General features: G+C 36.7%; 1 protein-coding gene across 1 annotated transcript in view; it reads left to right on the forward strand.

Moving 5' to 3' along the window:
* LOC123551666 (testis-expressed protein 11-like) overlaps positions 1–23712 on the forward strand; it is a 47222-nt gene that overhangs the window by 13297 nt on the left and 10213 nt on the right. Inside the window, exons 9-16 of the mRNA XM_053542189.1 lie at positions 723–803; positions 5292–5429; positions 12419–12514; positions 14218–14299; positions 14654–14735; positions 17801–17952; positions 18764–18849; positions 19186–19326. Of these exons, the coding sequence (XP_053398164.1) occupies positions 723–803; positions 5292–5429; positions 12419–12514; positions 14218–14299; positions 14654–14735; positions 17801–17952; positions 18764–18849; positions 19186–19326 (858 nt within the window). The remainder of the gene's footprint in view (positions 1–722; positions 804–5291; positions 5430–12418; positions 12515–14217; positions 14300–14653; positions 14736–17800; positions 17953–18763; positions 18850–19185; positions 19327–23712) is intronic.

Consider the following 23712-nt stretch of genomic DNA (forward strand, 5'->3'; position numbering starts at 1 on the left):
ATTTTTTTCCTGTCCAGTCTATAACTTTGTCATGCAAAGCAGGATTTAGATATCAGCTGGCACAAATATTCCCCTGGATGAGACAACATGTCATGCGCAAGAACCAGGTCCCTAGGTCTAAGGTCAAGGTCATATTTAGAGGTCAAATTCAATAATGACTTTGTACGGGACATTTCTTCTTCATGCATGGAGGGATTTTGATGTAACTTGGACCAAATGTTCACCACCATGAGGCACCCTTGTTTTTAGAATTACGTCCCTTTGTTGTTACTATAAATAGATTTTATTGTAACTTTTTTATTACTGGCGGTAGAGAAAAATCGAGACCACTTTTCTGTGGTACAGCATGCATGTTACATCCAATTTTTAGGTGTATTTTGACCTATCTCTACCTGGTAAAGAGTTTCTTGTGGACTTGTATTATATAGATTTTTTTTTTTTTTTTAAAAGATTAATTTCCCTTTGTTGTTACTATAAATAACTTACATGATAACATTTTTATAATCAGCCAAAAAAATTCAATATGAAAACAACTGTAGGTTTTTATATATATAAATTTTAATCCAAGTGTTTTGTTACAACATATTGTATATATAGTACAATGTTGTTTATACATCATTGACAGATATCAGTTCATTATGTTATACTGCAGTAGAGAAAATTAGGTGACCTCCAGTAGGGGACTTTGTATTGCATGGCAATACTTCATTCACTTGTTTTAGTATGTGGCATTATCCAGAGCAGAGGATGCCTTAGAGCAAATGTTGAAGGCAAAGCAACTTCTACCCAAGTTTCCAAAGGAAGTAAGTAAATATGAGACAAAGGAGCTTATCATGATATTTTACTCAGAAACTATTTCTTACATTTTTACATTTTCTTTCATTTAATACAAGGACATTTTTATTGCAGTTTTCTTTATTCTAAACTGGTACAGGTGATTGACTAAATATCTAATACACTTGTGATTTATTTGTAACAGTTGCTTGTATTGCTTGTTTTGTAAAATGAATGAATTGTAGGAGCTGTATTACAGAATTTCCAATTGGAGTCAATAAATCTCTGCCTGTATTTGGAGACACATCAGTGTAAAATTAATATGAATGTTAAGGTGATATTTGTGTCAGTGTTTAACTTTATAATCTGTTTGTAATGAGTAAACAAGACTGTATCATAATAAATATTTGGTGCCATCTAATGCTTATTACTTGAATATCGTTATGTCAGTTTATATTTAGTTTAGTTATTTTAATAGTATGTTGACATAGGTTTGTTTGTCTTTTATGTAATAATTGCTCATTACATATTGGAATCCTTAAATTAAACAAAGGTAAGTAAAATATTTTAAGTTAATGACCTTTTTGATGTACAGAGGCATTTAGCTAAGTTTAAAGGTGTCTGGCTCCATAGTTGTTTAAATCAGTACAGGGCTTACCATAAAATATTTTGCCTACATTATTATGAAGTCAGTGTAATGGAGTCTTTTGAGGCTGTTACTTTCCACTTGATCTGCCATATTTTCTCAATGAAAAAGTAATAAGGCTCTACATTAAGTTTTTGCATTTTTACAATTTCCTTTTTTTTATATGCCCATTTGGAAAAATTGGATGTTATATATAATGGCATGTGTGCCTGTCCACCTGTCAGTATGTCCATCATATTTCTTGTCTGGAGCATAACTTAATAACATTACAAGATATTGACTTTAAACTTGGCATGTAGGTAAGTGGCGATAAGTTGATGTGCACAGGGCATTTACCAATCAGTAGGTCAAATCAAGTTCTCAAATGGAGCTAAAAAGTAAATTTGTCTGTCATATTTTGTGTCAGAAGCATAAAAACAGTTGAAGATATTGATTTCAAGCTTGTTATATAGAAATTCTGATATGCAATGAGCATGAACTAGCGCAATACGTCAAAGGTGAAGGTCACAGCAAGATCAGATCTGTCTGTCATAATTCGTGTTCTGCACATAACTTAATAACCATCCAAGGTAGTGACTAAATCAAACTTGGCATATAGATAGGTGGCAATGAGACTAACAGCAGAGCATAAGAACTTGGTTGGTAGGTCAGAGGTCAAGGTAACAAATTGAGTTCAAATGTCAAATCTGTTCCTTGTGTTTGTGTCTGGAGCAAAACTTTAAAACTCTTCTAGGTATTTACCTTAAACTTACAATATAGGTGGATGATGATGGGATGATTTGCAGACTGCAACAATTCACATTTCTTCTGTCCACCTCTCTCCACATAAAAAAAAAAAAAATCCCCCAAAATCTTAGTTTCTACTGTCTTAATATTCTGACACTGTTACTGCCAAAGTTCTATCAACCCCAAACTGCTTACACATTCACACAACCTACCCCTCCTCCACCTCCAACTCAGACGCATACAAAAATTCTTCAAGTCTTAATTCCTCCTCCACTGATTAAAAAGCTTTTGTTTTCAAGAATGTATAGTTCATATTTAAATGTATAATGTCTCTACGAAAAGTTTATTATGTTGCCCACATGTAGTGGGGGGAGACATTTTGATTTATTGCTTTCTTTCTGTCTGTCCTATCCTGTCTGTTCACGTAACTCTGGCAACAGCACTGGATGGATTTACACCAAACTTCACAAGAGTGAGCATTGGCCAGCCTAGTTATGCATATCTTCTGCATTTTTTGATTTGATGATTTTTAGCACAGTTATGACCCTTTATTCTATGATGTTTTGGCCACTTCTATATTATTATTTTATATAATCTTACAGGAGTGATCAGTGCCAAACCTCATTCAGGGTTTTCCCGGACGCAGGTTTTCTGCGTCCCTGACGCGCTTTGACTGCTTTGGACTCGCATTTTGTAGTGCCTCTGCGTCCACTGGACCCGCAAAATCGGTCACGAAACTCCTTTGCACTGAAGCTTCCTTTGCGCAGATACCCATGTAAAATGCGCAGTTTTTTACCACCGGGACCATCCCCGAATCGTGGGTGCTCATTATACACAGGTATAGACAATTTTCCAACTTCAAAACAAGTTTTGTTACCGATGTTCGCCATTTTGGTAAAGGAAAACTACTCTCCGCGCTAACTGACACCGCTAAAATGTAAGATTGCCGTTACGTTCCGTAAAAGATCGAATGGTTTATTTTTCTATTAAACAAAATTAATTTCATATAAGTCTAAAGTATTTTGATGAAAAAATATTAATAAATCACAAAAATTATGATACTAATTAAGGATCGAGTATTATCTTTAACTAAGATCAAACTGTGAACAACATAATTGACACGAGTTGACACTTAATTGCCGGTAATTACTGGCTATTTGATCATAACAAAAAGACTGTCACACCTTTTGTTATCAGTCTGAATTGAGAAGCTCATGCTATTTTGAAAGATACCATTCCGAAATACTGAATCAGATGCTATCTAAATTAAAAAGATACAAGTTCATTCGGTTTTAGGATAAATTTTTTTTAGTAATAATGTCCATTTTCAAGATCAATAATTTGTGGACCCCCAAAAATTATTAGGGACCCTTAAATTAGCAGCCATGGGAGTCCATGGACTCCCAAATAAAAAACCCGAGGGAAAACCCTGCTCATTGTGTATATTATTGTCATGTTCTGGTTCAGTGATTTTCAGTAGAGTTATGTCCCTTGATTTATCGAACTATTGAATTTTGTTGAATTTGACCGTGTACATGAAACTGGAATTACGCCAAATTTCACAGCAGTTTTTGCCAAGCCTAGTTGTGCATATCATGGGCATGTTATGGTTAAGTGGTTATGGCTTAGTGTGTTTTTTGCCAGCCTGCTTAGCTCAATGAGGAGAGTGCCAATCTACGGATCATATAGTCTTGAGTTCGATCCCTGGGCAGTGCATAATGTTCTCCATTACAATTGATAAAGAAATTGTGTCTGAAATCATTCTTCCTACACCTCTGATTTATGTGGGAAAGTTGGCTATTTCTTGGGGAGAACAGGTTTGTACTGGTACAGAATCCAGGAACACTGGTTAGGTTGACCCCCGTTACATAACTGAAATACTGTTGAAAATGGTGTTACACCTAAAACAAACAAACAAATCTGCAGAGTTTTGCCCTTGATTTATCAAATTTAATGATGTTTTGGCCACTTCTTTTATATAATAGAGCAGATTTCCTTATGGTCCTTTACTGATCAAATTTAATGATATTTCGGCATTTTCTTCTCACCATTGGGCACCATTGGGCAGCTTTCCACTAAACCTTACAGGAGTTATCAGTGGAAAGCTTAGTTATACATATCGTCGACATGATTCCTTTCAGTGAATTTCAGCATGGTTATGAACCTTGATTTGTGATATTTCACAGTGTTTACACTACTTGCCGTGTATAATTTGGCTGAATTTCTCCTAACCTCACAATTAATTGATTACTAATAAGGGTACTTGTGCATATTATCATCATGTTCTAATTAAACGATTTTCAGCAGAGTCATGACCCTTGATTTGTCAAATTTTTTGATAAGTGCTACTTTTCTGATACCACTGGTTGAAATTCCACCAGACTCCACAGGAGTTACAACTGCCAAGCCTAGCTATATAATTATATATAGTCGAAATGTTGTGGTTCAGGAATTTTCTCTTGATTTGTGGCCCTCAATTTGTGGCATTTTACAATTTCTGCATGTTAAGTGGTGGAGACATAGGCTTTTTGTGAAAAACAAATTCTATTTTAGATATGTTTTTAAGTTAAGTGCACCATGTTTATTGTTTACATATATATTTCTTAGCATGTGGCACTATGAATTTGTCACAAAGTGTTGTGCAAGAAAAAATCCAGCACTTCTTTTAAATTGTGATATTGAAAGTTAAAAGATCCACTCCAGTAACAAACTTGAATTTTCTTTCTAAATTTACTTATTGGTTGCGGGTTTATCCCACTACCAAAGTTAAAGTGTATTTCTGACAATCATAGCATCTTTATTTTATTCCGAATCACATCCAAAGGATGTTCATGTGCTACACAAAATAGTCCCATTCATGAACAGTGCGGATGAATTATCAATGAACAAGTATTTCTTATTCAACCTGTATAGACCACGCACACTGACCATTTAGATTATATAAGATCTATCAATGATAAGGTATTTCAGCCCATGGTTACATCACAAGCTTGGTAAGGTAGAGTTCATCTTAGATATGAGGCACATTAAATTTGTATTTGTTTCTCATTCAAGTATATTCATAGACTGGCATTTAAACAGAAAAAAAAATCTACCAAAAACTCGCAACCATCAGACATTTTAAGGCTTTGATTTTTATTTTCAGGCATCTTTCCTGTCTATGCTATGTTACAACACAGGAGTTGAACTTTATCAACATAAACTGTATGCTGAGGCTGCAGTATGGCTGAGAGAGAGTTATGAACTTGGTAAAGGACAAAAGTCTATAGGCCCAAAGAATCAGGTAGATTTTATGTAACAGTCACTGAGTGATTGTACAATTATCTTTTTAAAATGCAAGCTTTTTTCCTTTGAACTGTTTGTCTTGCATTTAATGTAATTTTTCATAGCTGTCAGTATACTAGAGCCTGTTTTCACAAGTTCCGTCAGAAAATACTTTCTATCCCCCGCCGAAGGTGGAGGGATATAGTTTTGGCGTTGTCCTTCCGTCCGTTCAGAGCCATATCTAGGAAGTGGTTGGGAATATTTAAATAAAACTTCATATACTTGTTTACCACTGTGGGGTTATGCGGCCCATCAAGTTTCAGTCAGATTGCCCAAGTAACACCAGAGTTATGGCCCTTTGAAATTTCTAGTGTTATCTATACAGGGTACTATAAATATGGCAGTTTCTGCTTCATAACTTTAGATATATTTGACCTAGAACTACGAAACTTATCACCATAATATGGTATTGCACACCCAATTTCATCAGGATCTCTTTAGTAACTTCAGAGTTATTGCCCTTTAATTGTTTAAAAATCCACATACTTTTATATAACAAACTAACCAATTTGTAGAATTTAATCAAACTTCATTTTTTTTCAAGAACATTTATTGTAAATTTGTGAAGTTGTGTACCCACACCCGGTCACCCCTACTGCCTTGGTCACCCCCGTCTCCCCCAGCCCCCCCCCGCCACACACACACCCCAAAAAAATGTTTTTATGCCCCCAAAGGGAGGCATATTAGTTTTCAACTGTCTGTCTGTCCGTTCGTTCGTCACAACGTTAACTTTTTGCATGAAGGCACTTTACTCGCGAACCACTGCACCCAGGACCTTCAAACTTCACATGCTGATAGTACTTATTGAGTACACGACACCTACTGACTTTAGGGTCACCAGGTCAAAAGGCAAGGTCACAGGGGCCAATGTTAACTTTTTAGCTCACCTGTCACAAAGTGACAAGGTGAGCTTTTGTGATCGCGCAGCGTCCGTCGTCCCGTCAGTCCGTGCGTGCGTGCGTCCGTGCGTAAACTTTTGCTTGTGACCACTCTAGAGGTCACATTTTTCATCAGATCTTTATGAAAATTGGTCAGAATGTTCACCTTGATGATATCTAGGTCAAGTTCGAAACTGGGTCACGTGCGGTCAAAAACTAGGTCAGTAGGTCTAAAAATAGAAAAACCTTGTGACCTCTCTAGAGGCCATATATTTCACAAGATCTTCATGAAAATTGGTCAGAATGTTCACCTTGATGATATCTAGGTCAAGTTCGAAACTGGGTTACGTGCCATCAAAAACTAGGTCAGTAGGTCAAATAATAGAAAAACCTTGTGACCACTCTAGAGGTCACATTTTTCATGGGGTCTTTATGAAAATTGGTCAGAATGTTCACCTTGATGATATCTAGGTCAAGTTCGAAACTGGGTCATGTGCGGTCAAAAACTAGGTCAGTAGGTCTAAAAATAGAAAAACCTTGTGACCTCTCTAGAGGCCATATATTTCACAAGATCTTCATGAAAATTGGTCAGAATGTTCACCTTGATGATATCTAGGTCAAGTTCGAAACTGGGTTACGTGCCATCAAAAACTAGGTCACTATATCAAATAATAGAAAAACCTTGTGACCTCTCTAAAGGCCATATTTTTCATGGGATCTGTATGAAAGTTGGTCCGAATGTTCACCTTGATGATATCTAGGTCAAGTTTGAAACTGGGTCACGTGCGGTCAAAAACTAGGTCAGTAGGTCTAAAAATAGAAAAACCTTGTGACCTCTTTAAAGGCCATACTTTTGAATGGATCTTCATAAAAATTGGTCAGAATGTTCATCCTGATGATATTTAGGTCAAATTCGAAACTGGGTCACGTGCCCTCTAAAAGTAGGTCAGTAGGTCAAATAATGAAAAACCCTTGTGACCTCTCTAGAGGCCATATTTTTCATGGGATATGTATGAAAGTTGGTCTGACTGTTCATCTTGATGATATATAGGTCAACTTTGAAACTGGGTCAGCTGCGGTCAAAAACTAGGTCAGTAGGTCTAAAATTAGAAAAATCTTTTGACCTCTCTAGAGGCCATATTTTTCAATAGATCTTCATGAAAATTGGTCTGAATGTTCACCTTGATGGTATCTAGGTCAGTTTCGAAACTGGGTCAAATGCGGTCAAAAACTAGGCCAGTAGGTATAAAAATAGAAAAACCTTGTGACCTCTCTAGAGGCCATATTTTTGATGAGATCTTCATGAAAATTAGTGAGAATGTTCACCTTGATGATATCTAGGTCAAGTTCAAAACAGGGTCAGGTACCTTTGAAAACTAGGTCAATAGGTCAAATAATAGAAAAATCTTGTGACCTCTCTAGTGGCCATATTTTTCAATGGATCTTCATGAAAATTGGTCAATATTTTTATCTTGATGATATCTAGATCAGATTCAAAACTTGGTCACATGAGCTCAAAAACTAGGTCACTATATCAAATAATAGAAAAAACGACGTCATACTCAAAACTGGGTCATGTGGGAACAGGTGAGCGATTCAGGACCATCATGGTCCTCTTGTTTCATGAAGGCACTTTACTTGTGAACCACTGCACCCAGGACCTTCAAACTTCACATGCTGATAGTACTTATTGAGTACACGACCCCTACTGACTTTGGGGTCACCAGGTCAAAGGTCAAGGTCACAGGGGCCAATGTTAACTTTTTGCATGAAGGCACTTTACTCGCGAACCACTGCACCCAGGACCTTTAACCACTGCACCCAGGACCTTCAAACTTCACTTGCTAATAGCACTTATTGAGTACACAACCCCTATTGACTTTGGGGTTACCAGGTCAAAGGTCAAGGCGCTGCGGGGGCATTTGTCACCATTCGTGACAGCTCTTGTTTCATTCCTTATTTTAGAATTTTTCAAATGTTCCAGGAATATTTATCAACTTGCAAAGTTGTACCCTTCCAACACCTGGCTCCTCCACAAACCACAACCCGATCATGCAGCATACCCCTCCCCACTCCTCCCGCAACAATTTTTTTTCTTCATTTTTTATTTTCCATCAATATTTATTATCAACATGTGAAGTTTTGTACCCTCATCCGGTCATCCCCCATCCCACACTAACTCCCTGCCCCGCTACCCCCCTCTTCAGAAAAAAAAACAACATTTATTTTTTCATTCCTTTTAGTTATATGCCCGAAGGGTCCCCCCACGCCCCCACCCCTAGTGTCTGTCCGTCTGTCCGTTAGCAGTTTCATGTCCGTTCTGAAACCCTTGAACCCCTTGAAGGATTTCAAAGAAACACAAATGTTCACCACACCGAGACGACGTGCAGAGCGCATGGTTTGGACGTCTTGCTTCAGGGTCAAGGTCACACTAAACTGTCTTAGAGGTCAAAGGTCATATCAGTTTGTTTTGTATCAGCTCTGTAACTCTTGAACTGCTAGAAGGATTTCAAAGAAACTTAGCACAAATGTTCACCACTCTAAGAGGACTTGCATAGGTATGTTCGGATGACTTGCTTCAAGGTCATGGTTACACTTATGGGTCAAAGGTCATATATGACTGCTTTGTGTATATTGCTCTGTATTGCAATGCTCTTGTTTTTATGTGGCAGATATCTTTTTTGTTCACTTACAATAAAAAAAATTTAATTACTTCCCTTTTATGTTACTATAAATAGCTTATTTTAAAACTTTTTTATTATTGGCCGTAGGGAAAAACTGAGACCACTTTTCTGTGGTACAACATGGATGGTAGCTCCAATTTTTAGGTGTATTTGACATACCTTTACCTGGTAAGGATCTTTGTGGATTTAGAATTTCTTTTGGAATTTCTTCCCTTGTTGTTCCTGTCCTTTGGCTTCAACAGTCAAGTTCTTTGCTCCCATCCTGTGATGTAACCCTTCGGGCGTATATTGCCCCGCTTGGCGCAGCTCTTGTTTAAATTTTTTAAACCTTCCATGAATATTTATCAGCATGTGAAGTTGTAACCACACACACCCACCCACCCCTCAGCCCTGCCACCACCACGTTCCAGATTTCTTACTTGATTGTGATCTCTTTAAAGGACATCTGTTCTTTTAATTTTAAATGTACATGTTAAACAGTGACACTTGGTGCCAAACTACTTGAATAAAATATAAAATTTTTGCTCTAGTTACCCTTCGTGCTTACATTTCAAATAACTCTCCATATAATTCTAAAAGCTAAGGTTATTACAGTAAACTTATTCCATTCAAAATGATTTCATTATTCAGGATCAAAATGTAACATACATTTATTCCATATTACTCAACATAAAATAAGAACATGTACCATTCTTTGTCTTTTATTTATCTCATTGTTATACTGTTAAATGTTTTAAGATCATATAACACATTATGAACAAATGACTTAAAATACTTGATTTCTAAATTAATATATTCTACATCTGCTAAGGTAAATGCATCAATAGATCTGAGAAAACATTGAAAAGTTAAGTTGGCATGTTTTTGGCCGCTCTATGTTCAAGCGAGAGGAAACCAGGCGCAAGCATGAGACAACACGCGATGCGATGACCCCTAAAAACCGCAGACGGCACCCAGCACACGGACCACACCCGAATGTATGACAGCAGACCTGAGCTCACCACGGCTCCGCACCAAAACGATGCCACGAAGCAAGTCAAGAGCTGCTACCAAACACTCAGTGCTAGAAAGCTGTCTGATATATGTCTGTGCTAAAACAAGAACGACAATATTGGCATTATTGTCCACGAAAATGGCACACGTTAAATATTCATGAGACAGCCCAATTCTTCAGCTAGTCAAACTAAAATAGGGACTGACCGGGCCTACCACACAAAACACCAACTGATGCACCCCAGACACACTTCACCTTGCAAGAAACGCAACATAGGCACCACACAACATTATAGTGAAGCATTACAGACAACGGAATGCAACCAGAGCCTCACCAGTACCATTGTGATGCATTACAGACACTTCATATCGCAAGAAACAACGCAACATAGGCATTACCAACACTATATTGAAGCACTACGGACACGGAATGCAACTTGGGCCTCACCAGTACCATAGTGATACATAATAGACACAACCTAGGTTTCGCCAATACTGTAATTATTCACTATAGAAGCTTCACTACGCAAAAAAGCAAAGCAACCTAGGCATCACCATACCTATAGTGGTGCACTACAACCACTTCACAAGCAAGCAACGCAACGCAATGCAATCTAGGACTCGCCAGTACTATAAGGATGAAATCCTAGTGACCCGAAGCAACTTCAGGTCAAACAACCTTAAATAGCAAAGTGCATCTTTTGCAATGAACAACCTTTGGTGCACCGTTTAAGACAATAATGCCCTTGTGGTAGGCCCGATAAAGGCAAACATAGTTTCACCAAACTGAGCGGACCGTGTCCTTAACTGACAAACAACAACGCTAATTACACTGAACTGTTCTGAATAAAATTCATCACACCAAACGCATAGATATATCTCTAGTTCGGCATCTACCGTATAAATCGCCACAAAACAAACACCCAACCGGTTATTGTTTAGCAATCTAATTAACTCGATATCTCGCCTGATCCCCTCAATTCAACATTATTTGAGCGACAGTCCTAACATTTAAGGTATAATTACCAATTCATAAAAATTACATAACACAGAAATAACTGCCAGTGAGCCTTATCTTTTATCTAGAAGCTAAGATATAAATGAAAATACCTAAGCTAAAATAATACACAAGTTCATGTAATTTCTTTTCCTATATATTCTTTTACAGAAAATGTCTTAAACATTAATTTAATTTCCGATATCCTAAAAAAGCACACAGTTCCAGTTAAAAACATTCTAACGAATGCTGTTATTTATCAACACAATACACCTGAATTCCATAAATCGGGAACTATCCAAAAGTTAATTTCCAGGAAGTATCTACGGTACTTTGAAGTTCCTTCGACTTGGCTTCTATCACAGAACATTCATTCGTAACTTCTTTGAGTATGATTATAATTGGGATATCGGAGACTTCACAGTGTACGTTGCACTAACAGCTCACTGACATCTTCAATAAATGCCATATAAGAAATCTGTACCCTGAAAGTATAATACAAAACGCAGCAAACCTGACACAAATTTCTCCAAAATGTCAGGTCTTTCACCAAAAACTAAGTTAACCATAAAAAAATTACTGCATTAGCAATTTTAGGGGTGTGGCGGGAGGGTAAGTTTATCTTTACTGAACGACATGTAGAAGAACAGTAGATTCTGTCAGTCATTGTATAATAACGGTCTATTCGCCCTTTCAGACGCAATATGTGAGAAATCTGCACGGGCTTTTTGCTTTTATATCGAACAACTGGCTGTGTTCTCGGCTCGCTGAACATGCAAATCGGTACTGTATTGATAAAACGAGAACCAGCTCAACCGAATAATAAAGGCCGATTAATCCCGAATCCTTAGCAACTAACATACATTTTAAGTCTCGAGGAATAAATGAAATTATTTTAAAGAAATAATTTATATTATTATGTACACTTAAAACATTTGTTTCCTGTTAAATTGATCCTGACTAATGAAATTATTTGCTTCTTGGTAACTTTCTTTACTTTTTACAGAATATATTTCTTTGCCATTCCTCACCACAAACCAATTCGGTTGGGGATACCAATTCATCGAATTTGCTTGTTGACGTAGTATATATTTATATATATTATTTTATTTTCTGTTCTCTTACCTATAGAGTATTTTAACATTTCTGTGTGTATTAAGTATAAATTACCAAGTTAATGAAAATATTTACGGTCAGTTTGAGATGTCATCTGACATCCTGTCTATTTTTCTGTAGTGCATATGATTTCATCCCAATTACAGTTTCTAACATACTGAGAAGATTTATGATTGAATTTCCTTTCCTTTATTTTTCTCAGTACATGTATTATGTTATGATATGTACAGTTATTGTTAAGTATTACATATGTTTCACTACTGTTGTATTCCTACTGTAGGCTAGAACATTACGATTACTGTCCAATGTATACCTCGAGCACCAACCAGAGGAAAACTTACAGAATGCATTAAATGCTATCAGTCTAGCCAATACTGTAAGTTTTTTTTTACAACAAGAATCTTTCATAGAACAATACCTTTTGTATTGTCTAGTTTTATAGTTTAACAAAGTGTGTGAGGGAAAACTGGGATGCAGTACAAAACCCATGCTGATACAGACTTTTTATGCCCCCGAAGGGAGGCATATTAGTTTTCAACTGTCCCTCCGTTTGTTCGTTAGTCACAACGTTAACTTTTTACATGAAGGCACTTTACTCGCGAACCACTGCACCCAGGACCTTCAAACTTCACATGCTGATAGTACTCATTGAGTACACGACCCCTAATGACCGGGGTCACCAGGTCAAAAGTCAAGGTCACAGGGGCCAATGTTATTTTTTTGCATGAAAGCACTTTACTCGCGAACCACTGCACCCAGGACCTTCAAACTTCACATGCTGATAGTACTCATTAAGTACACGATCCCTACTGACTTTGGAGAATCAGGTCAAAGGTCAAGGTCACAGGGGCCAACGTTAACTTTTTGCATGAAGGCACTTTAATCGCGAACCACTGCACCCAGGACCTTCAACCACTTCACATGCTGATAGTACTTATTGAGTACACAACCCCTACTAACTTTGGGGTCACCAGGTCAAAGGTCAAGGTCACAGGGGCCAACGTTAACTTTTTGCATGAAGGCACTTTACTCGCGAACCACTGCACCCAGGACCTTCAAACTTCACATGCTAATATTAGGTAATTAATGAGTACACGACCCCTATTGACTTTGGGGTCTCCAGGTTAAAGGTCAAGGTTACCAGGTCAAAGGTCAAGGCACTGCGGGGGCATTTGTCACCATTAGTGACAGCTCTTATTGTTTTAAAAAAATTCAAACATGTGGGCCCTGTTACTCTATATATTTACAGTTGCAATTTTATATAGCATTAAAGGCTATTTAAGAATCACCCATTTTACATATATATGCTGATATTAAAGGATAAAAGTAAAGGAAAAGGTTAAACAGTTCAGTCCAGAATGGTAAAAAAAATCATGTTTTTCTTACAGATTGTACATTCTTTCTTTGATTATGCAAATAATTTGTTGGAAAATTGTCCAGGATCCTCATGCTTTCTTAAACGATTGATATTCTGTATGAATCATACGTGTACCAATTAAATTGCTTTCTCTGACAGTTACTTTGGCACTTTTTGTATGATAAATTTTCAAGCTATAAGATATATCATTATCCCCATTTCAGATGTGTACCTATTTATTCTATGCTACACATTTTCACTCAGAAATTTAGAGCAATATTAGGCATATATGTGAAAGCCTTGCAGATTTCTGAAAAACAAAAGACAGCTTAGGGTCTGACACGTTTCCAAATAGCCTTAAGATCAACAAATTGAATGTTATGAAATAATGATTTTATTCTTTCAAAGAATTTTGTTTTATGATTAGTTTACTTCAAAAAGTCTCATTAGCTTGCGAACAGCCATAGGCCTAGCGAAATGGGTGCTGAAGACATTGTATTTTCACAGAAATGCCTACTAGTCATACAGACTGAAAGATTATGCAACATGATGCAAGTTGCCACTAGATTTAGTTTTGACAAATTACCATTTGAGTTGGTTTTAACATGAAAGGTCAGTACCTGCAATTTGATTTTTATTCAGTCTAAGACAAAAAGACAGTTATCTTGAAATTGCTATAAATAATACCGGTATTTCACATTTCTTGCATTTACTGAGTACAGGAACATTGCCATCCTGCTGGTGTTTTCTTGAAGCTGAAGATCCTGTTGCTCCAGAATGCAGCTGATAATATTGTAAAGAGAGGTAAATTATCCGTGCATGTGATGAAAATTTAACTTTCTGTAATAGATATGAACTGATGTGAGGCTTCAAGATCTATAAAAGACAAATGGCAGAATTCTTTATATAGTTTAACATAGAAAAGTAACTCTCAGTTTTCTTAAAACTTGCTTTCAATTTCATTTTATGAATTGCTTTGATAAATAAATTGTATAATTCCCATGTAGTGCAGGGTGAATTTCTTTATCATCTTGTGGCCTGAAGTTAATATCTGTTTGCATATAAGTTGATGTAGATGAAATGCTGTTTATTGGAAATTTCTGGACTCTTGTTCCTTTGGGCCAAACATTTGTTAGCATAGCTTTGATATGTTTACAGCTTGTGAAGAATTACTCACCATCCAGGAATTAACTGTAGACCTGAGTCTTCATACAATGCAGCTTGTTAATCAGCATAACAGGTAAACTTATTTTGTTGTCTTTTACTCTCTTACACTCCTTTGACAGTTTTCTAGACCTGTATGTTGGCATGTATTGACAGTTTTCTAGACCTGTATGTTGGCATGTATTGACAGTTTTGTAGACCTGTATGTCGGCATGTATTGACAGTTTTCTAGACCTGTATGTCGGCATGTATTGACAGTTTTCTAGACCTGTATGTTGGCATGTATTGACAGTTTTCTAGACCTGTATGTTGGCATGTATTGACAGTTTTGTAGACCTGTATGTCGGCATGTATTGACAGTTTTCTAGACCTGTATGTTGGCATGTATTGACAGTTTTCTAGACCTGTATGTCGGCATGTATTGACAGTTTTCTAGACCTGTATGTTGGCATGTATTGACAGTTTTCTAGACCTGTATGTTGGCATGTATTGACAGTTTTCTAGACCTGTATGTTGGCATGTATTGACAGTTTTCTAGACCTGTATGTTGGCATGTATTGACAGTTTTGTAGACCTGTATGTCGGCATGTATTGACAGTTTTCTAGACCTGTATGTTGGCATGTATTGACAGTTTTCTAGCCCTGTATGTTGGCATGTATTGACAGTTTTCTAGCCCTGTATGTTGGCATGTATTGACAGTTTTCTAGCCCTGTATGTCGGCATGTATTGACAGTTTGTATGCCATAGTAATGAGGCTTTCTAAAATTGTTTTTAAACATGTCACAAAATCTAGCACTGTGGCTACCAACAAGACAATTTTTATTGTCGAGCCCCCTGGTTGTGAGCTCGACATAGTTGTCACAATGGTGGTTTGGTGTATATGCATGTGTGTGTCTGTGCATCTGTCCGAGTTTGTCCAGGCTGTAACTTATCCATGGATCAAGGGATTCTTAAATAACTTGGCACATATCTTTAACACAATGACACTGTGTGTCATGTGCAATAACCATATTGGTAGCTTAAATGTCAAGGTCATACTAAGAGGTCAAATGTCAAAACTTGGCACAGTTTTCCTTGTCTGGGCTGTAACTCAGTCATGGATAGAGGGTTTCTTAAATAACTTGGCACAGTTGTTTGCCTCAATGAGACAGTCTGTCAAGCATTTAGTTGAAAGGTCAAGGTCACCTTAGGGGTCAAAGGTCAAAAGTTGACGCAGTTTCTCATTTCTGGGCTGTAACTTAGCCATTGATGGAGATGTTCTTAAATAACTTGGCAGAAATGTTTGCTGCAGTCAGTTCTATCGCTGCCAAATAGTATCATAAATGTTAGTCCTTTTGACAGCTGGCAGGCTTGACATGTTGCCTGTGGGCATCTAGTTGCAATCCTGTCCTAGGGTGAAGAGACATAATTTGATGGATATTTCAATGGCCTTATAGTCATAAGAAGTTATCACCTTAGTTACATAATACATGTATACTAAAAAACCTTACATATTTAGAAGTATTCATATAAACAGGTATGTGCTGATAGAACAGAATAGAACATAATAATTGTAAGTGGGCCATTTCTTGGCAAAATATTCATATTAACATTTCCTGTTTGGCGCTATATAACCTATATTGTGTTGGTGTGCCGTAAAACCCAAATAAATAAATAAATATTAACATAACATGGATTAAATCAGTGAAACAGGTAAATGAAAGAAGAAAAATACTATTCTTTATTGCATGTTTTTCTGACAGTGAATTATCAAAATATTAGAGTGAAATATATCTGGTATTTTCACAGTAAAAATATCAAATATATTTTTCTTTGGTAAGCAACTATAAAAATGTTCCTTGGGTGGTCCTTTTCCCATTTCCTTCAAATTTGTGTCCTCCATGCAGAATAATCTGAATTCTTGTTGCAAGGGCAACTGAAAAGAAGTAAATCACTGGTGGTATTTTGAAATAATTTCACAGAAATATTTCTTTGGTGACCCTCTACCATATTGCTTCAGATCACTCTGTTTTATTAAAAAATGTAGTAGCCAGGTTTCCCTATATGGCTATATGAAAATCTTCTCCTCTCAAATGGCTGACCTGATTTTAAAGTGATCTTACAGCATTGTTCCTTAGGTGTCTTCTACCAAATTTCTTCAGGTTATTCTGTTATGTCTAAAAACATGGCCACCGTGGGACATTGCAATTTTCTCTGTATGGCTGTCTGGAAAACTTTGAAAATCTCAGAAGCCACTGGTCTGATATTGAAATAATTTCTTAGCAATGTTCTTAAATTGTAGGTCACCCTCTACCAGAGGGCTAGTTTTCCATAGATATAGATTTATAGAAAACTTTGAACATTTTCTCTTCTGAAATTGCTTGCCAGATTTCTAAATAATTTGACAACAATGTTCGGTGACTGTCTACTAGATTCCTTCAAATCATTATGATTTATCTAAAAACATAGCTGCCAGTGGACTAGATTTCTGTATATGGCTATATGGAAAACTGTGAAAAATCTTCATGGAAACCACTAGTCCAGTTTTAAGATAGCTGCACAGCAATGTTTCTTTGGTGACTGCAAAATTATTCAGTCTAGCTGTGAATCTCAGATGGGTGATCTAGGGCCATCATGGCTCTCTTGTTTGTCACATGACAATAACCTTTGAAAATAACTTTACTTAACTTACAGTAACATCAAGATATAGTGGTTATCTACTCAGCTGTCAAATAATAACCCCTACCAGGAATTTTATAGGTAGTTTTTCACTTGGCACTTTACTGTTGTTTTTGCATAAATTAAAATCTAGTTTGATACTTGCCAAACTTGTGTTCCCCATATGTCACTATTGTACAATATAACAGATTCAACAGTAAGATTAAATAAGTTTAAAATAGTTCTAGCATTAGTGAAAAGTTTTGCCTTGTGTGTATAAAGTTAGCTGTCATTGCTATCTTTTAATGATGGACATGTGAAATGTAAAACAAACTGCTTACTCTAAAACTTTGGAGAGAAATTGAAGTAAGTTACTAACTGAAACTGTGAGACTAGTATGGAGACAGCAGTGTAGACTTCATCTTTTGTCAGTAGTCAATACTGGTTCATTTGTTTCCGTTGGTTATATTGCTTAAATTGTATGTGTTATTTTATTTATACAGGACAGAGCTGATGCCCTGGTTAATTGAAGAGTTGTTGAAGAGATTTGAACACTCTCCTGACATTGATAAATTACTAGTCACAAATACAGAGGTTCTTCTTAGTTCTAGTATGAAAAAGCAAGCCAAGGAATTTGTTGAATATTGTATAACAGGTAAAAGTTTATTTTTACCCTAGGTGTAGACAAAAAATAGTATGAATAGAGTTTCCCTGTCCATTGTCTAGTTTAAAACTTACATACTCTACTGTCCATACTAAAACACGATGGTTTCCTTGCTCTAAATTAAACACATATTACCTTACCATTTTGTATATAAAATATATAAGTTAATTCATCCTCTCTTGCAAATTGCCGTGGAAGCTGGGTGGTAGAGCTCCCGCTCTGAGTGCTTGAGATTGTAGGTTTGCTGCCTGGCTGCATCATACCAAAGATATGAAAAATGGTACTAGTAGCTTCCTGGCTTAGTGCTCAGCATTAAGATGATAGTACTAGAATTGGTCAGCCTGGTGTCATTATAATGTGACTGGGTGGGGCATCATATCACGTGTCCATGGAGTGATCGATATTCCAGTGAGGCAGCACTATAAAGTATGGCATTGCACTCACTGCTACAAATAGACACAGTTGTTTATATCACTGAAAAATGATTGTTGAAAAAGATGCATAACTAGACCACATGTACACACGCATGAACAAACACTGTCTTATACTTTGCAGTGTCCATTCTTTAAAGGTTATACTCCACGTTCATAAAAAATTTAATTGCCACTATATGTACTGGCGTGATGTTTGCTTATTGTGTTTATTTAGGTGGTCACATAAGCTACACCAGAATATGTTTTGTATATGATTGGCACCCATTGATAATAGTAAATAATATTATGTATATATCAATAAATTTGTACTGCATTCTTCTTTGTATCAGGACATATGTGAAAAATGATTGAAAGTGTTTATGTTCTAGCCCACCACACAGGAAGACCTCTTGAGTTGTCGGTTAAGAAGAGGTTCCATGTTTTGTTCTGGGAACAGGCAGCATCAGCCTTTGAGGTAATTTAGTAGCTACTACTGGCCTGCATGTAAGGTTCAATTTGAGACTGGGAAGTTATTTCTGCTCAATATTATCAATAATACATTAAGGAGTGCTGGTAGTAACATTTAAGAAAGTAATAACTATTTTAATGTCTTCCTTTTTGTAATTGCTGAAAAAATAGGTTTGATTTTTTTCATTCTTGACAAAGTTATAATGGACACTTATATTTAACACCAAAGCCAAATTCCAGTTCAAGCAGATATTTTTGTTAATACATTGTTGATGCTGTGGATTTCTAGGCAACTTTGATCAACCCTTGTTTTTACTTTGATTACATTTTATAAATATTAAAGGCAGAAGACTTTGAGGAGGCATTGCAATGGTATAATTACTCTCTGAGCTTGTATACCAAGGCAGACATTGGAGATTTGAACCTGGCCAAGCTGCACAGAAACAGAGCCAACTGCTTCATTGCTACACATCAACTGGATCAGGTTAGGAATCAAACTGTTTCTCTTAGGCTCTTAGAAAAATTACATTTACCAGTATTGTTACACAATATTATTACCTTTCTCTCTTTACAAAACACCTTTGAAAAGTTGACGAAAAAATGCTAAAGGAAAAAGGTTAGTTTCCGATGGCCATATTTGCTTGATTTATAAGTACCTAATCAAATTTGAGGGCAACTTTCAAAATGTTGGTGATATGACTTGATTACTATTGACTCTGTATTAAGCAGTCACTTGCATAAGCAGTCGGTTAACTTGTTTTAAGCAGCCAGATTATGTCTGGCTGCTTCTACAGGTTTTACTGAATTAAAAAACGCAGAGAAAATGTGTAGGCAGCTGGGTAAATCAAACGGTAGAGTATCGGAACAGTATTCCAATTCCCTGGGTTCGAGTCTCTGGCTGCACAATATTTAGTCCCCTATTGGTTGAAAACCAGTTTCGGGGACTATAGGAATGCACTTTCCCGTCATTTTGTCATTCCGTCCTTCTGCAATTTCGTGTCCGCTCCATAACTCTGTCATCCATGAAGGGATTTTAATATTATTACTTGGCACAAGCGTTCCCCAAAATGAGACGACGTGTCATGCGCAAGACCCGGACCCTTAGCTCATAGGTCAAGGTCACAATTGGTGGTCAAAGGTCAACAGAGGTTTTTTCCTGTCCGTTCCATGTGTCATGCACATTTCAGACCCCTAGCTCACAGGTCAAGGTCACACTTAGCAGTCAAATGTTAACATGGCATGAACAGGGTCTGTTCTTGTCCGGTCCATAACTCCGTCATTCATTAAGGGATTTTAATAGCACATGGCACAAATGTTCCCCATGATAAGATGACGTGTCACGCCCAAAACCTGGACCCCTGGCTCAGAGGTCAAGGTCACAATTGGAGGTCAAAGGTCTACAGGGCTTTTTTCCTGTCTGGTCCATAACTCTGCCATCCATGAAGGTATTTTAATGTTACTTGGCACAAATGTTCCCCATGATGAAACGATGTGTTACGCACAAAACCCGGACCCCTAGCTTAAAGGTTAAGGTCACAATTGGAGGTCAAACGTCAATAGTTTGTTTTTTTCCTGTCCGGTCCAGAACTCTGTCATCCATCAAGGGATTACAATATTACTTGGCATTAATGTTTCCCATGATGAGACGACATGTCATGAGCAACACCCAGAACCCTAGCTTTAAGGTCAAGGTCACACTTTAAGATCAAAGGTCAATAGGATTTTTTTCTGTCTGGTCTATAACTTAAGTCATGCAAGACAGGATTTAAATATCAGTTGGCACAAATATTCCCATGGATGAGACATGTCATGCACAAAGCCCGCGCCCAAGGTCTAAGGTCAAGGTCACACTTAAGAGGCCAAAGGTCAGATACAAAAATGACTTTGTCCGGAACATTTCTTCTTCATGCATGGAGGGATTTTGATGTTACTTGGCACAAATGTTCACCACCACGAGATGGATTGTCATGCACAAGAACAAGGTCCCTAGGTCTAAGGTCAAGGTCATACTTTGAGGTCAAAGGTTAAATTTAAGAATGACTTTGTCCAGAGCATTTCTTTTTCATGCTTGGAGGGATTTTTATGTAACTTGGCACAAATGTTCACCACCATGAGGCACCCTTGTTTATAGAATTACGTCCCTTTGTTTTACTATAAATAGATTACATTGTTACTTTTTTATTACTTGCCGTAGGGAAAAACTGAGACCACTTTTCTGTGGTACAACATGCATGTTACATCAAATTTTTAGGTGTATTTTCACCTATTTCTACCTGGTAAAGAGTTTGTATGGACTTATAATAGAATTTTAATCCAAGTGTTTTGTTATAACATATTGTATATATACATTTGTAGTACAATATTGTTTATACATCATTGACAGATATCAGTTCATTATGTTATACTACAGTAGAAAAAAATAGGTGCCTTCCAGTAGGGGACTTTGTATTGCATGGCAATACTTCATTCACTTGTTTCACCCTGTAACATCTGCCTGCCTTTGAAAATGAATTAAGTTAATGGGGAAACAAGAGTCATGTAAAAGAGTTGGGGAAGCCTCGAGAATTGAATTGTCTTCTGTATCTTGCACTGTAATCCATTAATAGCAGCATTCGGCGAGTTATCTTCCCAAATGGTTTAATAGGTGTCACTACGGGCGAATAGGTCCTATCATGAGGTGTACTCTCGGCTTTTATCATAGTGTTTAAACTCTTTTGTTAACCTTTCACGCGTTTTATAGCTGAATAAAAAAAGTAATTAAATTATTTAAATAGATATATTCATGTAATTTTTCAGTATCATCTATTTGGATAGCTGTTTCTTCTGTTTTAAACATAAAATTTAAAGCCTTGTATAATTTTCATCATTTCAAAATGCTGGCCAGTATATATACTGAAATATTATTGTAGCATTTATTTTAAGTGAGTTTATGAGCAAAGTGGGCCTACCTTATTTAGCTAGTTGAAAATATTGCTAAATTTTACCCCTGTATGGATGCTTTGTTTCAAATGGACAGTGATTACTCAGGATATATTAAGTTTGCAAAAATTACCTATCCACTGACTGCATACTGATTGTTATCATAACAAGAGCTGTCGGAGGACAGCAACGCTCGACTATTCAACAGCCTTGTCAATTGAATGAATACAAAAGTCGAAAAAGGGGCATAATTTTGTAAAATGCAAAGTAGAGGTATTGAACCTCTGTACTGCATGTCATATCATGACAGTGAACAAGTGTGTGAAGTTTCAGTCCTTTCCAATTTGTGGATACTGAGATACCAGCTTACATACAAAAACTTAACCAAAAACTGCTAAGTCAAAGGGGCATAATTTTGTAAAAATGCAAAGTAGAGTTATGGGACCTTCACAGTGCATGTTAGATCATGACAGTGAACAAGTGTGTGAAGTTTCAATCCAAGCCAATTAGTGGATACTGAGATATCAGATTACATACAAAAATTTAACCAAAAACTGCTAAGTCGAAAAAGGGGCATAATTTTGAAAAAAAAAAGAGTAGAGTTACGGGAATTGCTTAGTGCATGTCAGATCATGACAGTGAACAAGTATGTGAAGTTTCAATCCATTCCCATTAGTAAGTACTGAGATACCAGCTTACATACAAAACCTTAACCAAAAATTTCTAAGTCGAAAAAGGGGCATAATTTTGTAAAAAAGCAAAATAGAGTTATGGAACCTGTGCAATGTAGGTCAGTTCATCACAGTGAATAAGTGTGTGAAGTTTCAATCCATTCCCACAAGTGGTTACTGAGTTACCAGCTTACATACAAAACCTTAACCAAAAATTTCTATGTCGAAAAAGGGGCATAATTTTGTAAAAAAGCAAAAAAGAGTTATGGAACCTGTGCAGTGTAAGTCAGTTTGTCACAGTGAATAAGTGTGTGAAGTTTCAATCCATTCCCATAAGTGGTTACTGAGATACCAGCTTACATACAAAACCTTAACCAAAAATTTCCAAGTCAAAAAAGGGGCATAATTTTGTAAAAAAGCAAAAAAGGGTTATGGAACCTGTGCATTGTAAGTCAGTTAGTCACAGTGAATAAGTGTGTGAAGATTCAATCCATTCCCACAAGTGATTACTGAGATACCGGCTTACATACAAAACCTTAACCAAAATCGGGACTCGGACGCCGACGCGGACGCCGACGTGGACGCCGACGCATGGGCGAGTCCAATAGCGCATAATTTTGAAAAAAAAAGAGTAGAGTTATGGGACTTGCTTAGTGCATGTCAGATCATGACAGTGAACAAGTATGTGAAGTTTCAATCCATTCCCATTAGTAAGTACTGAGATACCAGCTTACATACAAAACCTTAACCAAAAATTTCTAAGTCGAAAAAGGGGCATAATTTTGTAAAAAAAAGCAAAATAGAGTTATGGAACCTGTGCAATGTAGGTCAGTTCATCACAGTGAATAAGTGTGTGAAGTTTCAATCCATTCCCACAAGTGGTTACTGAGTTACCAGCTTACATACAAAACCTTAACCAAAAATTTCTAAGTCGAAAAAGGGGCATAATTTTGTAAAAAAGCAAAAAAGATTTATGGAACCTGTGCACTGTAAGTCAGTTTGTCACAGTAAATAAGTGTGTGAAGTTTCAATCCATTCCCACAAGTGGTTACTGAGATACCAGCTTACATACAAAACCTTAACCAAAAATTTCTAAGTCGAAAAAGGGGCATAATTTTGTAAAAAAAGCAAAATAGAGTTATGGAACCTGTGCAATGTAGGTCAGTTCATCACAGTGAATAAGTGTGTGAAGTTTCAATCCATTCCCACAAGTGGTTACTGAGTTACCAGCTTACATACAAAACCTTAACCAAAAATTTCTATGTCGAAAAAGGGGCATA

This window comes from Mercenaria mercenaria, chromosome 4 (assembly GCF_021730395.1).
Source record: "Mercenaria mercenaria strain notata chromosome 4, MADL_Memer_1, whole genome shotgun sequence".
Taxonomy (NCBI): domain Eukaryota; kingdom Metazoa; phylum Mollusca; class Bivalvia; order Venerida; family Veneridae; genus Mercenaria; species Mercenaria mercenaria.